Here is a 16,763-nt window from a genome sequence, read left to right as displayed (position 1 = left end):
ATTTGGGAAGAGGAGGGGGACCAGAGTGGCAGGGGTATGAGGGGACAGTGGGTGAGTCTCAGCAGAGCACATGATAAACATGCATGAAATGTCATCATGAAACCATTATTTTATACAAGCAATATCCACTAGAAAAAAAAATAATTATTATGTCCCCAAAAAGGAGGCAGTGGACTTGAGATGCATGCCTGACATGTCTCCCTCCCAAGGTGGCCCTGGCTCTGGCAAAGGCACCCAGTGCAAGAAACTGGCAGAAAAATATGGATTCACTCACCTCTCTACTGGCGAGCTCCTGCGCCAGGAACTGGCCTCAGAGTCAGAAAGAAGCAAACTGATCCGTGACATCATGGAGCGTGGAGACCTGGTGCCCTCGGTAAGCAGAGACCCACCCTGCTCTCCCTGGCAGTCAAGTCATTGACTACTGTGGCAGTCTGGATCCCCAAGACAAAGATGCCTTGAGGGCCAGGGAACAGCTTTGACCTCGCTCCTCAGTGACAGTCCTGAGGTGGGCTGGTCTGGGCCGACAACCACTTGACTTCTAAGCTGTTCCTTGGCCAGCTGCTTAAATGTCAGCCTGGTACATGTGTTTCCAAACCCAGCCTCACTTGAGAGGAAAGTCTTTAAAACACAGGTGGTATGGAAAACTCACATCAGAGACCTCGGGGAACAAAGTCTCCTTGGAGTGGAGGTGTGCTGTTTTGTGCTGCTTGTCCACATGACAGACTCTAGAGTCACCTAGAAGACACTCCCATGAGCATGCCTGTGGGGGAGTAGCTCAACTAGGTTCGCTGATGTGAGAAGACGCAGCTTGACTGTGGACGGGACCATTCTCTGAGCAGGGGATGCTTATCCTAGTAGGTTCTCGATTCCTGTGACGAACACCAGGGCCGAAAGCAGCTTATGGGTGGAAACAGTTCATCTGGGTCACAGGTCAACTCCATCACTGAGGAGGCCTAGGCAGAAGCTCGTGGCAAGAACCAAAAGACAGGAACTGAAACAGAGAACACAGAACAAAGCTGCTGGCTGGCTTTCTCCCCTACTTTGTTCAAACTTGCTTTCTTACATAGTCCAGGCCCACCTCAGGAAAGCATTTATCTACCTAGGGCTGGGCCCTCCCACACCAATCCACAATCAAGAAAATACCCCACTGACATGCCCACAGGCCAGTTGGATGAGGCAATTCCTCAGTTAAGGTTCTGTCTTCCCAGGTATGTCTAGGTTTATGTCAAGTTGACAAAAAGCAGCCACCTTGAGAGGGAGACATGTCAGTGAAGGACTGTATAAGATGGAGAACACAAGCCAAGGGGCAGCACATAGTCCACTCTCTGTGTTTATTACGGCTGCATCATGAGGTGTGTATGTCTGTGTGTTTCAAGGTCAGAGGATGATGTTAGGTGTCTTCTTCCATTGCCACCACCTTGGTATTTGAGATGGAGTCTCTCACTGAACCTGCAGCTCACCTTTTGGCCAGGCTGGATGGTCAGGGAGGTCTTGGGATCCACCTGTCTCTGCCTCCCAATGCTGTGGGCAGCTGCTAACATACGCTGCTGTGCCTGGCTTTTTAATTTGGGCACTAGGGAATTTAATTCAGGACCTCATGTTTTCATAGCAAGTGCCCTTACCCACTGAGCCATGTCCCTGTCCCTAAACGATTACTCCTCAACACTCGATCCCATGGTACCATTCTTTCACTGCCCTCAGCTGGCCAGTCCACGTGTAGTTTCCCCTCCTCAGGTCGGGCTGTGGCTGCCTCTACTGGCACCTCAGCTGGAGTGCCTTCCAGCATGCATTCTCTAGTTGGCCTGTTCACATCCTGCAGAGCTCAGCCTGAGTGCCGCACTTATCACAGAGGCTTCCCTATGGAAAGCAGCATCTCTGGTACACTCTGGCCCTTCGCCCTCTCTAATTGTGTGCCCATTTTCTTTAGCTGTAGTCTGTTCATTTGTTTGCCATTGTCTGTTTTCCTCATTAGACTGTGAACTTGATGAAGAATTAGTTCACAATTGTTTAGCGAAGGGGTCTAGCCAAACCTGTGATACCAACATCCCCCAGGCTCCTGCCAAAACCTAGAGACTGAGGGCTTCCCCCACCTCCTCCCAATAGGCCTTTCCCCAACACTGCTCCCCTGCCTCTGTGTTCTTTCCTTCCTTACTTTCCACAATTGTTAAATCAGTCTTTTTCATGTGGAAACCATGTTGCTAGAAAATAGTTCTCCAATCTAAAAGCCTTCTCAAGTTAGCACATGTCAAGTTCTGTGTAATGCTTACTGGGAGAACAGCAGCAGGGAAGTATGTTCTGAGCGGTGTTTCATTTGCCCCTGATCTGCCATGAAGCCTTGTTCATTCAGTGTGAGACAGGACTAGCACGTCTTCTGGGGTATAAAATGCTATGCTGGAAGACTTCCTAGTCACGTAACTGCAGTAAGGACAGATCGGTAAGAAAAACCCTCCCCAATGGAACCATGGCCCAGACCTGACTAAAGGACCTACCCGCACTATGGCCATTAAGGTGGGGGGAGAGGAGGATGTCTCATGAAGATTGGCCCAAGAGATCTGCTGTTAATGTTGCCCAGTCCTCCCTTCACAGAAGAATGTCTGAGGAGTCACATCCATTGTGAATTGAGGGATATGGCTGGGCCCGGTGCTGACCACTCTTTCTTCTGTAGGGTGTCATCCTGGAGCTGCTGAAGGAGACCATGGTGGCCAGCCTGGGCAACACCAAGGGCTTCCTGATTGATGGCTACCCCCGGGAAGTAAAGCAGGGGGAAGAATTTGGACGAAGGGTGAGCTGATGTTAGCGTGTCCATCCAGAAGAAAAAAAGGACATCACTCAGCTTAGGGAATACATTCAAAGCCTTCATTTGCCAAGTACAGTGACCAAATCTTTCCATTACAAAAAGCAGAAACGCTTTTTTAAAAGATGAAATATAAAAGTAGGGCAAGAATGGTCTAGATGGTAAGTTGTGGTCAGGCTTGGCTGGGTGTTAGGTGCAGAACTACCCTTGTAGACTCCTCCTCTCCATGTCTGGATTTCCCCCGTGTTGGCCCATTCTCCTCTATGCCATTTCTGTTTTGGGGGTGGCAGGATGTCCCACAAAAGACCCAAGGCTGTTTCCTTCTCACCCTTCATCTCTGAATCACTGCGACAAGGGCCCAGAGGAGAATCTGCTGACAGGCCCAGCCTAGAGGAGCCAGTAGGGGGCAGCTGGTGCTCTACCTGAGGCAGTCACCCCTGAAGAACAGGGGTGTGTGTACACGGAAGACAGGGGAAGAGATGCAGCCAGGGCAGGATCCAGAATGCATGCCACCCCCTTCCCAACCCTGACATCCTCAGCCTTGTGCCCTCCTAGTGAGGTAAGCGGCTCAGGGCCACCAGCCTTCACAGGATCACCAGTAACTAACCACTATCACAGCTGCTAGGTGGCGAGCTGCTTGGGCCAGGCTCTGTGGTACAAACCGTACACCTGGCCCGCAACTCCTCAAGGCAGATGGGACAGTAGGCCACATTCGTTACAAGACTGACTCCAGAGGCCACAGGAAGCCATGGGTATTGGCTACTGTTTTATTCTACAGTATGTCCATCTGAATTCTTTCAGTGGATGTTTTCAAAAGTGAAGTGACCTTTTTAGGTAGATAGGGGAAAGAAACCGCCTAACACTAAGGGAATGGCTTAAGCACAGAGAGGTTTGGCAACTTGCCGGTAGCCACACAGCTGGTGACAACTAATGATGGGATAAAGATTTGGGGCCCCCACCTCCATCCGCTTCACCACTGCTTCATGGACCAAGGTGGCTAACCCTCGGGCTCCACCTGCCCCTAAGTCTGCTCTTCCATCAGCAGCCCCCCACTGCCTAGCTCCCTCCCAAATTCAGAGTCAAGGGCTGGAGAGATGCCTCAGTAGTTCAGAACACTCGCCGCTTTTTAGAGGACCTGAGTTTGGTTCCTAGCACTGTCATGGGGCCTCACAATTACCAGTAACTCAGATACAGGGTACCCCACCTTCCCCCCTGGCCTCCATGGGCACCAGGCACCTACATGCTGTTGTTCATCATATAAGCAAATAGGCACGCGCACACGCGCGCGTGCGCACACACACACACACACACACACACACACTACATAAAATGAAAATTAAATAAATATTTTTTAAAACATTTAGAGTCAAAGAAAAGTGTCCCGGTCCAATTGGCAGAGGTGGACAGAGGTGGTGGATACACGTGGCCGAGCCTGTGGCAGTATCCATAGATAAAGACAAACAACAAGAAAGACAAGTAAACGGATGGGCAGGTGACTGTGGCTGGCTTCTGAGTGATGAACACCAGATGATGTCACAGCTGCCTTTGCTAAGGTGAAAGGTATCAGCACAAGGCATGCCCCTGCATAGGTGATCAGGGTGCAGAAGTCTTTTGAAGGCTACTCAGAGGTAACAGAATAATCTTCTGAAACCTCCAAGTTGTCAAAGATAAGGTACATTGTAAATATAAGCATCTCTTATTCCTGCCCCCTCTCCAGGTAAAAGCAACTGACAAAATTATAACCTGAGTTCTTCATTTGGAGTTTTAAAAGCTAGATCTGATGGTGGACCCCAGAATGGATGCCCATGGAATTACAAGCCTTGTCAGGCACCAATGGGGGATCTGAGGAGATACAGGCATAGTCAACCAGCAGCCTGCCGGCCACATGCATCCCAAGACTGCTATGGATGTAGCCCAACACAGAGATGGTACCATTATGTCACAGTTCAAAAGGTTTGATGGCCCTGGATGTCATTCCATGTTGGCATCCTTATAGCACATTGTTCCCACAGCCTGGTGTCAGCTGCTGTGTAGAAGCTTAAACAAGGCACTGACCTTCTCCCTCACTTCCCACACAACCCCTCAATATTCCTGCCCCATCATTTCTTCCTCCTCTGCCCAGAACCCAGGCAGTGTGGGCTCAAGGCTCACTATTGGAATTCCCTCCGGATGTGGACCCCATTGAGTCAGATTTCAGATGTGGCCCAGAAGAAGCCCACATCATTCCTCACTAGCTGGAAGTATCTCACCAGTGCCTGGAGCTTCGGTGCCCCGTTTCCCCACTGAACCAGTCACCTTCAAGTGACATGTCCACTTCTTTACAGAGTCGGGCTTTTCCACACTGCTAGGAGTATAACTTCAGCAGATCCCAGTGTTCGTTAAGCAGGTGTGCAGGAACCACACATGAAACCTCCAAAGTGAGCGCCCACCTCAAATTCAAATAGAATAAAGATATTGCCCATACTGGAAGACTCTTGACATGAGGTCCATGAAAAAGCAATTTCCTCAAATATATAAAAAAAAAAAAAGGGTTAGGGAGCTGAAGACATAGCTCAGAAATTAAAAGGGCTTGCTATTCTTCCAGAGGACCACACACATCAGACAACTCACAACCACATGTAACTGTAACCTCAGAGTATCTGACGCCCTCTTCTGGCCTCTGATAGCACCCACACACACGTACACATAGATAAAAATGAAATCATTTTAAATGTTTAGGTATTAATTTAAATGTTATCATATAATCAAAACACAGTGTACAAAATTCTGAAAGAACTAAATAAAATGTAAAGAAAAAAATATATGTGTGATTCAGGTCACTAGGTCACTTCCAGATATAATTACTGTATGCCGGCTGTGTTCATGGGAACAGGGCTGGATCCAGGAGAGTAAGGTTTGCAAGGAAACAACTTGGCAGGGAAGCCTCTTAGATGATCCGCCATGAGGCTTGTTACCATGTTACCATCCATGTTACCATGGATGCCAGTAACATGCAGACACTGGTTCAATGTCAGGTGTATGCCCAAGACTCCATGCCTAACAAGCCCTGAACTGTGCACTGGTGGTCCCACCCAAGCTTTGGGTGTTGAAGCAATCTCTCTTACATTGGTCCTGATGGTCTTTCAAGGATGGCTCCAGATTAGATACAAATAGCCCCTCTTTATGAGTAAATGAATCCCTGAACTATCTTTTCTGTTCCCAAGAGCAGCCTGGAAATGGCCCCATGCAAGCCTGGCAGCTAACTGAACCACCAGCTGCCTCCCAAGCTCGCCCTCTGCTGGCGATCCAGGGTTGTTTTCTCCTACGCCCTCACCCTCACCTCGCCTTCATGCACAAAAGCTCCTCAGAAAAGCATGACCTGTTCAAGGCTGGGTTATGTTCCAGAGACCAGGCTTTAGAGCATGTCTCCACTCTGTTTCCTATGCCCTGTGCTTCCCTCAGAGGGGGTGGCCAGCCTTCCTTCACCCATGCCTTAAACATGGCATGCTGGTGAGGTGGGGGATGGGAATGGCTTCTGTTGACCAGGGATAGGGAAGTAGGGTTGGTATGTCCCAGTGATCCCAGGAACAACAGGATAGTTTAGGAGATTCATGGGGAGATGGAGAAGTTGAACTCACAGATGGTCATCATCATTCATTTTGGGGACATTTCTTAATCTCCTTCTGTAATGTAAGACTTGAGACCTGAAGCAGAGTCCCTAAGCCCTGCCCACTGAGGTGGGAGTCCAACACAGGGAGGAAGCAGAGCAGCTAAAGCTTTGCAAACTCCGCTACATGCCAAGCAGTGTGTCTACAGTGCCCTACTTAACCCTTCCAGCGAGCCTGTGGTCTCTCATGGAATTCAAGACACAGAGATGCTAAGTGGGATTTCTAGTCAATGATCCAGTCAGGTGGTTTAAAAGAACAACTCGTTTTTATCTCCCATAGTTGCGCAGTCTGACGGGCTGAGCTGGTGGGTTCTCCCACAGGGTTCCCAGGATAGTAAAAGAAATGCTAGCCTGGCATTTCTACTCACACAGCCTCTCCCAGTAGCTAGCTGAGACTTTCACTATTTGGCAATGTCAGAGTAGTTGAACAAAGAAAGTAGCTGGTTTCCCCTGTGTTAAGTATTACATAAAACCGGACAGAAATTGCAGTTTCTTATGGTAAAATTATATGTATACCAAATGTCTAAAAATTAATTTCTTTATAACTTATTATCAGCAAATGTTTAATTTGTATGGCTATTTTATGTATTTGTACCCCAGGGAAAGTATAAAAATTACTCAGGCAAAATGGCCTCATGTGGAAACAGTGTAGGAGGCCCTCACTGAACCTTTAAAAGCAGGTAGCCTCATTCCCACTACCTTCCATGTTTGAGAAATATAGGGCAACAGACTTAAAGGTGCAGATGGCTGAGCTCAGCATCTCAGTGGAAGAACACTTTTAAATGAAAGGTGGCAAGGGATGAATGAAGTCCACTTGGACACTAATTACACCAGAGTCTGGTCATGACAGCCTGGCTCCAGTCTGTACCTAACTCCATGAAATACACACCCAGCACAGGGCGTCCTTGCTGGCTAGAATAAGACACGTGGTGGAAGAGAGAGTTATCAGGTCAGGGAGACCTTTACATAGGGAACAGCGAACACTTGTGTGTACACACATGCGCATACACAGTCATGCACACACCCTTCCCCCTGAGTGTAAAGGAGAGACTGGCTGATCTAGGTAGCCTATAATTGCTGCATTATGTGAAATGACCAGAAAGCTGAACAAGACAGAGCTCCAAGGCAGCAGGTAGTGAGGGCCTACTCTGGAAATGAGAAGCCAGGAGGTCTAGTCTTACCTCTCCTGCAATGTGGTGCTGGGCACTTGAGAGGCACCGACAGCCCCAGGAAAAGAAGGCCCCCAGACCTTTCTAGAATTCCAACTGACCGTGCTTCACCCCATCCTTCACCCCAGATTGGAAACCCCCACTTGGTGATCTGCATGGACTGCTCAGCAGACACCATGACCAACCGCCTTCTGCAGAGAAGCCAGGGCAGCCAGCATGGGGAGGACACTGCCAAGACCATTGCCAAGCGCCTGGAGGCCTACCACCGAGCGTCCATCCCTGTCCTCGCCCACTATGAGACAAAAACACCCCTAAGGAAGGTGAGTCTCCTCTTCCAAGAGCTGCTTGCTCTCTTCTTACTCAGAGAGTGGAGGCAAGCTTTCCTATGAGGTCTGGGCAGTGCAGGCAGCTGAGGGATTGAGACCAAAATACAAATTGCTTTCTTCACTTGCTGTTGTCTCAATCAAAGTTGGACATATAAGAACATAAGAGGGGCTGACCACGGTGGTGCACATTTTTAATCCCAGCACTCAGAAGGCAGAGGTAGGCAGGTCTCTATGAATCTGGCCAGCCTGATCTACATAGCAAGTTCCAAGCTAGCCATGGCCTTTATAGGGAGACCCTGTCTTTAAAAAAAAAAAAAAAACAGTTAAGTATCTGTTGTCAGATGGCCATAAAAAGTTGGTCATTAATTTGCAGTGGGTGCCATTTTGGCCCATGGCCAAATCATCTCCTTATGCAGCCCTGCTGGATAAAGCAAGCTCAGATTCTCAGACCCTGAGTAAGTCCTCACTAGGAAACCTCTGTGGGCTCCCACATCACATAAGTGCACGGGCTCAAAAATCAGGGTTGGTGCTGGAGGAGAGTGCCTCCATTAAGAGCTCTTCCAGAGGATTCAGGTTCGATTTCTAGTACAAACATGGTGACTCAGAGCCATTTCTTAGAGTCCCAGGGGATCTGACACCCTCTTCTGTCCTCCAAGGGCACTGCATGCACATGGTGCACAGATATACATGCAAGCCATACAACTGTACACATAGAAATAAAAAATAATTTAAATTCGGGGCTCCAAGAACCTTTGTAAGGCTCAATCACCCAGGAAGTTTCCCACTTTGTGCTGCCTGGAACAGCCAAGGAATTCTCCAGGTAGAAGGGAACATCTTCCGCTTCAATCCGAGACTGTGGGAAGTCATATGTAATTCAGTTAATCACGTTTCAGAATCAGAAAATTCCCTTCTCTCTCTCTCTCTCTCTCTCTCTCTCTCTCTCTCTCTCTCTCTCTCTCTCTCTCTCTCTCTCTGGAGTTATCTGAATCTAAATCTGCAGACTCACAGATCAACGGCTCATTGACACTGAACTAATAGGGTTCTCTCAGAGAAATCGGACTTCGGCATTATTCTCCAAGAAGTCAAGTTCCCAGGCCTCTTTGGCTCATCTTGCAGGCTCCCCTTATGGGGATGCTGGCATTTATCATCTACTTTGTCAGTATTGAAAATGGACACCAGAGAACAGAGGAGAGACCCTGCTTGGTTCTACTGCCTTGCCAGGTCTTCTGTATACACAGCTGCTGCCAACTCAGATCTTACAATACCCTCCCAGCCTAAGATGTGTGTGTGTGACACAGAAATAATGCATGACTTCTGTTTCCCGTCTTAGAATGCAAAGGAGGAATCACTCAGCAGGTTTCTCCCTTCTATCTGGGTTCTGCAGGCAGCTGCCATCCATGATCATGCTCTGCCTGAGGTGTAAGGCCTCAGGGCACAGCCCCACAGATAGATAGGCTAGCCCAAGGGAGAGAGAGCTAGTCCACAGTGTGTGAGTTTACTAACCAATAAGTAGCTAGAAATGAAGCACTTGTGAAAAGTGCCACCACTGACTGAATATTGCTGGAAACACTGGTCTGGGTGTCGGAAAGTCCCAGGCCAGACTTGTGAACCTTGGTGAGTCACCTTCCTTACAGTTCTTTCTGATATGAAATGGGCTGACAGCAGCTGCTGGAATTCTTCCAGTCTGTTAGTCTGTGATTCTTAGTGGGGAAAAGCTTCCCCCACTAGCTTTAAAGGAATACATGGTCATTATTGAAAATATATAAGACCTATTTCTGAGTCCCACCACTCAGTCAGGGTGAACACTCTAGAGCTCTGACTGCAGAGAACATGGCCTGGACATGGGTGTGGGCGTGGTCCCAGACCATGGCCAGGACATGACTGTGGGCGTGGTCGCAGACCAAGGCCTGGACACGGGGGGGGGGGGGGGGTGGGCGTGGTCACAGCTGGACTAAGCAGATGGAGGGACAAACACTAACCCTAGTCCACTCTGACATTGGGTTGGTTCCAGAAGCCCACATCACCAAGACAAACACACATTACATTCACAGACAGAAGCAGAGAAAGAAAAAGAAAGCGCGCAGCCCCCAGGGTCATCCTCCTCAGATGGCTCTGGGTCAACTCCGTTCCTCAGGGGTTTTTGCTCTGTAAAACTCCTGTGTGGCAATCCATCATATCTTATCACAGACACTCCTGCCTGCCACTAGAAAACAGAGGCTCACTGTGTGCCTATAGACTTCACTCTTAGGGTGCTTCACTGGCTTCACGAGGATGGCCGACTGCTAATGGGTTTCCCTCTTACCCTAGCAAAAGGCTACTTTCTATCGGAAAGCCAGACTGTTTCATTTGGTTTTTAAACTTGCAGGCATTTGGACTTCACAGAAGCAAACACCACAGCATGAGTCTCCAGGGAACAGTGTTCTTAAGGGAATGGAGGGACCCTCTCCTTGTATCCTTGTATTTAAACCACATTGCAGAATGAAGATGGTGTTACATGAAAACAAAGGTCCAGCACCAGCTGCCCCCACACCCTCCACACACACACCAGCTGCCCCCACACCCTCCACACACACACACACACACACACACCAGCTGCCCCCACACCCTCCCCCCCCACACACACACCAGCTGCCCCCACACCCTCCACACACACACACACACCAGCTGCCCCCACACCCTCCACACACACACCAGCTGCCCCACACCCTCCACACACACACACACACACCAGCTGCCCCCACACCCTCCACACACACACACACACCAGCTGCCCCCACACCCTCCACACACACACACACACCAGCTGCCCCCACACCCTCCACACACACACACACACACCAGCTGCCCCCACACCCTCCACACACACACACACACACACACACACACACCAGCTGCCCCCACACCCTCCACACACACACACCAGCTGCCCCCACACCCTCCACACACACACACACACACCAGCTGCCCCCACACCCTCCACACACACACACACACCAGCTGCCCCCACACCCTCCACACACACACACACACCAGCTGCCCCCACACCCTCCACACACACACACACACACCAGCTGCCCCCACACCCTCCACACACACACCAGCTGCCCCCACACCCTCCACACACACACACACACACACACACCAGCTGCCCCCACACCCTCCACACAAACACACACACACACACACACCAGCTGCCCCCACACCCTACACACACACACCAGCTGCCCCCACACCCTCCACACACACACACACACCAGCTGCCCCCACACCCTCCACACACACACACACACACCAGCTGCCCCCACACCCTCCACACACACACCAGCTGCCCCCACACCCTCCACACACACACACACACACCAGCTGCCCCCACACCCTCCACACACACACACACACACCAGCTGCCCCCACACCCTCCACACACACACACACCAGCTGCCCCCACACCCTCCACACACACACACACACCAGCTGCCCCCACACCCTCCACACACACACACACACCAGCTGCCCCCACACCCTCCACACACACACACCAGCTGCCCCCACACCCTCCACACACACACACACACCAGCTGCCCCCACACCCTCCACACACACACACACACCAGCTGCCCCCACACCCTCCACACACACACACACACCAGCTGCCCCCACACCCTCCACACACACACACACACACCAGCTGCCCCCACACCCTCCACACACACACACACACACACACACACACCAGCTGCCCCCACACCCTCCCACACACACACACACACACACACACACACACACCAGCTGCCCCCACACCCTCCACACACACACACACACACACACACCAGCTGCCCCCACACCCTCCACACACACACACACACACCAGCTGCCCCCACACCCTCCACACACACACACCAGCTGCCCCCACACCCTCCACACACACACACACACACACCAGCTGCCCCCACACCCTACACACACACACACCAGCTGCCCCCACACCCTACACACACACACACACACACACACACACCAGCTGCCCCCACACCCTACACACACACACACACCCACACACACCAGCTGCCCCCACACCCCCCACACACACACCAGCTGCCCCCACACCCCCCACACACACACCAGCTGCCCCCACACCCTACACACACACACACCAGCTGCCCCCACACCCTCCACACATACATACCAGCTGCCCCCACACCCTCCACACACACACACACACACACACACCAGCTGCCCCCACACCCCACACACACACCAGCTAGCCTTCTCCACCTCCTCCCCCCACCCACATGGGTCCGTAAATCTCAAGCACTTCCCTTCAGAGCTGGCACTCCAAGGCTTTCTGTGTGGAAAGGGGCCACTTGGTTTTCATGAAAGAATCCCCTCAGCCTCTGTGGAGCCCAGGATCTCCCACCAGAAACAAGCTGCCCTCCAACAGCCACTGTGTGTGTGGGGGGGCGGGGGGACATGCCACCCAGGTCAGTCTTCGGTCAACTGTTCTGTTTTGAGCCTACCTGTCAGACTCTGGGGGGGATATAATGCTGAGAAACATTCTTGTCCTCAAGAGCAACTGTCCAACTAGATAATGATGAAGATTCTCCTCAAAGTTTGGGCAAGCTCTAGAACTTTCTGAGCCCATCTGTGAGCTTCCTATATAAATCAGTTTTAGCAAAGACTCAGAGCACCCCACCCCCACTAATTCCTTACCCCATCATCTACCGGGGATATCCCTGCCTATGACAGGATCCTATGTCACATATCCTATGTGTAGGAAACTGGCCTTGAACTCCTGATCTTCCTGTCTCTGCCTCTCAAGTGTTAGGATTATAACCACAGGGCACCACGGCTGGCTTTCACCCTGGTTTGTCTATTGCAGGAACCACTAGGTGGGGTTAGCTGGCTGACATCCCTTGCTAATGCTTGCTACCTCTCGGTACTATTCCTACTGGCCTCCACTTTGCTTGACTAAATTCCTACTTGCCCATGCTGTACTCAGACTTGACCTACGTACCTCCCTTCTACAAAATCCCATTGCCAGGGGCTCTACAGCTATCTCACTGGCCCTGACCCAAGAAGGGCACAGTGGTACAAACCTGAATTCCAGTGTTTGGTTTCTGCAGGAACACAGGGGTGGTATGTACCCCACACCCATCTGCATCCAACACACACACACACCCAATGTCTTTTTTTTTTTTTTTTTTAAAGACAGATGCCTGGTGGTAAAGACTTTTAATCCCATCACACAGGGAGGTAGAGGCCAGTCTGGTCTACATAGTGAGTTTCAGGCCACCTAAGTTGACATAGTGTGAGTCACTGTCTAAAAAAAAAAATAGTGAACTCAGACTTGACTATTAGAGAGCATCTGAGCAAAAGCCAAGTGTGCCCAGCTCTAGTTCACTCCCATGTAACATCAGAAACAGGTCCAAGAGCGCAGGGGCCTAGTCAAAGCCGAGGTGTACTGGGACAGCAGGCTTGGATATGCGATTAGGCACTGGCACTGCTGGTGCAGGGCTCGCCTTCAGTTGTCAGTTCTTTGTGAAATTTGACACCAACTTGTGTGTTCTTCAGGAGCCTTCTGTGCCTCGTGGTTTTCATAGAATAGGTGCACACACTGCTGTGTGGTGAACTCTCCACTTCCCATCCCACCATCATTTTCTGACCCATGTCCAACCAGCCAGCCATTTTAAACTAGCTGATCAATAATGATGTAGTTAACAAGTACCAACCTTTAGTTTTGTGGTCTGTCCCAACCAGCCATTTCCTTGGCTAGGTGAACTTGGGCAACATGAGTCACCTTTCAGAGTCACCTGTCCTTCGGGGCACTGTTATTGATTACTTATGCATCACACATGTCATTACTAGCCATCTTTACTATCCTCAGAACATGTCTGCTCTCCCAGGGTTGTGTGAGACATGCCTAATCCACAGCCTGCACTTGCCTCCTAACAGTGTGAACCCTTGTGGAACTTCTCTGTTAACGGGCCTCATGCTCTTGCAGAACTGCACTGTTGTCTCTTGGCAGCTTGGTAATTCAATGTGGACTATGCTGGCTCTCAGAGGCAAAGAGGAAGCTGGGTGTTGTGAGGGACCTAAGCATACACCCCCGGTACAGAGGCAGAGTCCTCTGGCTCAGAGGATGTGTACTTCAGTTGAGGATCCTAAAGGGACTTTTAAAATATGTACACTTTCAAGAGTAACATGAACTCTCTCCCTTAACCACCAAACAGGCCAAGAAACATCCTCAGAAGCCCCACCCCCACCCCCATGCCACATTGCCTCCTTGGATCACATTCTTCTCCTCAAGAACCAACCATAATCCCTGGCTCTTATGAGTCATCTATCTGTATGGTTTGATCACCTATGTACAGATAGATCAGTATACCCTAGCTTTGCTTCTGATCATCTCTATGTGACCAAATCTCCAGCACTGCATAAACGTAATGTGGATCTGTTATGCCAGCACTTGAGGGGTGGGGGCAGGATCTTCTGTTACATAATGAGTTTGAGGCCAGCATGGAATACATGAGACTTTTGTCTTAAAAGAAAAAAAAAAAAATGGAAAAGAGAAATGAAATTTAATAAATAAAAATATTGCTAGATGTATTTCTTTGGAGTGTTTAAACATGTAAAAGTTGATTCCTAGCTACAAAATTGCAATGACTGTTAGGTAGATAACAAGAATTGAAAAAATAAAAATAAAAATTCCTCAAAGTTACCTCAAACAGCCCTCAACAAAACTGTCTCCTGCACATCCATGTTCCCTAGAGTGCTGTCCATAATCTTCAAGTGTGGGATCAACTCAGCAGCCCATCAAAGGATTGGTAAATAAAATGTAGTTTATTCAAGCATAAAAAGAAAAACATCACTTGTATGCAGGGAAAGGAAAGAACTGGAGAGGTGAAGTAAATAGAAGAAGCAAATGTTGCATGTTTTCTCTTGTATGCAGAATCAAGATTCTACAAATAAGACATTAAAAAGAGGGTATTATTTGGAAGACAGAGGGGCCAGTGGGAGACAGGATGAGAGCACAGAGAGTTATCTGTGACTGAGATATGCTGTATGCAGTTACGAAGACATCATGGTGAAACCTGTTTAGTACAGTTAGCATTATGGTAAGATCATCTGAAAAATGTACAGACTGCGCAGTGCCTCGGGCAAGGAGCTGGCAGCTGGGGCTGTTCACAGGGCCCTGTGCTTCAGCCAGACCACCACCCCAGCCAGCCGCAGGGATGCCATGGGCACCAGGCCTCTGCCTTCTTCTAACGGAACCACATGGCTCCAAATCATCAGGACACCCTGCCTTCCTGCCACAATCCCCAACTCTTCTGGACAAATTTGCCTTTTTAAAGTTAGTTTATAAGTTTGGCCACAGCAGCCTTTGGAAACTTTCCTTTCTTAGAGCTCCATAGCCCAATCAGAGGACACCATTGGCTACGGCTTCAGTTGCCTGTCTGCTCATTGACCTATGTGCAGTTCCATTAAGGATGGCAGCTGGGCAGGTCAATCCCTCTTTAGGCAGTAATGCCCCTCATCACTTTTCCTAAGGTAAGCAAGGCTATGTCTAAGGAATGCTACCAGCATTTCTCTGGCCTCTATAGAGCTTCTGGTCATCAGGCCTCTGCCTTCTGCAGAGGAGCGTGTGTGTATAATCCCCAGTGGCTGGCTAGATGTCCAGGAAGTACCCCCCCCAACCCTCATCTGTTGCTGGCTTCCTCTACCAGTGTATCACCTGTCTTCAACAACTCTCCTCCTAGTCTATCTGCACACTGTGGGCCCAGGATTTGCTTTCTTCTCCACACCCCTGCTCCTCTAATCTGGGCTGTCTTCCCACTGTGCTCTAAGTGATTTAATGCATGGTAACACCAAAATGTCCAGAGTTCTAACAATACTTTGAGCACAGCCCTCTGTTGGCTGCTTCGATGGACTTTCTGCTTTAGAGTACTTTTAGTTTCACAGATGAGTTCCCAGATACCCCTTCTTCAAATACAATCACGTCAACTATCAACATCATCCGTTTACCACGAGAGATGAACCTATACTCATCACCCAAAGGCCACGATTGACATCGATGCCTTGGTGTTAGACATTCTGTGTTTGGACCACTCTGCAATGTGAAGCAACTACACTGATTGCTCCTCCTTGACCCTCCCTCTGCTGTAACTGCTCTTTGCACTGGCATGGCTAGACTACAGACTGGCTTCTGCATGTCAATCTCATGTCTTTATTATAGCTCATTTCACTTTAGTGCCGAGTGACCCACTGTTCAGAGGTCACTATTTACCTGTGTAAATAGTAAAGGACATCTTAGTACAGTTCTGTCAATCACGGAGGATGCTGTTGTAAACATGCACATGCAGGTTTGGGGTACTGCTGGAGGGTAAAGGAAATGCACTGCCTCTCAAATGGCTGTACCATTTTTCACTCTTGTCAGCAATTAAGAAGAGTTCTGGCTGCTTCATATCCCAGGCAGCAGTTGGTGTTTGGTGCATTCTAATCAATGTGTAGCGATGTTCTTTCATTTTAATCTAGGGATATAATTGTATTTATTTTAGAGTCTCACTATGTAGCCTTAGCAGGCTTAGAGCTTGATGTGGACCAGGCTGGTCTTGAACTCAGAGATCCCCCTCCTTGCATCCTGAGTGCTGCAACTAAATGTGTGAGCCACCACAAAGGCTCTTACTTTTGATTCAAGAAATCATTTTCACTCCAGTCTCTATGGGTTTAGGGGGTGGGCACTATATTTTAAGTTTGCTGAGCAAAAGCAGGTTTTTGTTTCATTATTTTAAAAAATGGCATTTACAAGCAGGCCAGAGGTTAATAACTCTCTC

At 49.4% G+C, this 16,763-nt stretch overlaps 1 protein-coding gene across 1 annotated transcript in view; it reads left to right on the top strand.

The window, feature by feature from the left end:
- The window catches only part of Ak5 (adenylate kinase 5), a 197,974-nt gene that overhangs the window by 179,849 nt on the left and 1,362 nt on the right, over positions 1 to 16,763 (top strand). The window contains exons 11-13 of the mRNA XM_036189364.1: positions 210 to 373; positions 2,666 to 2,782; positions 7,738 to 7,929. Of these exons, the coding sequence (XP_036045257.1) occupies positions 210 to 373; positions 2,666 to 2,782; positions 7,738 to 7,929 (473 nt within the window). The remainder of the gene's footprint in view (positions 1 to 209; positions 374 to 2,665; positions 2,783 to 7,737; positions 7,930 to 16,763) is intronic.

The sequence above is a fragment of the Onychomys torridus genome, chromosome 6, assembly GCF_903995425.1.
Source record: "Onychomys torridus chromosome 6, mOncTor1.1, whole genome shotgun sequence".
Classification (NCBI taxonomy): Eukaryota; Metazoa; Chordata; class Mammalia; order Rodentia; family Cricetidae; genus Onychomys; species Onychomys torridus.
This window is presented reverse-complemented; position numbering and strand designations above follow the sequence as displayed.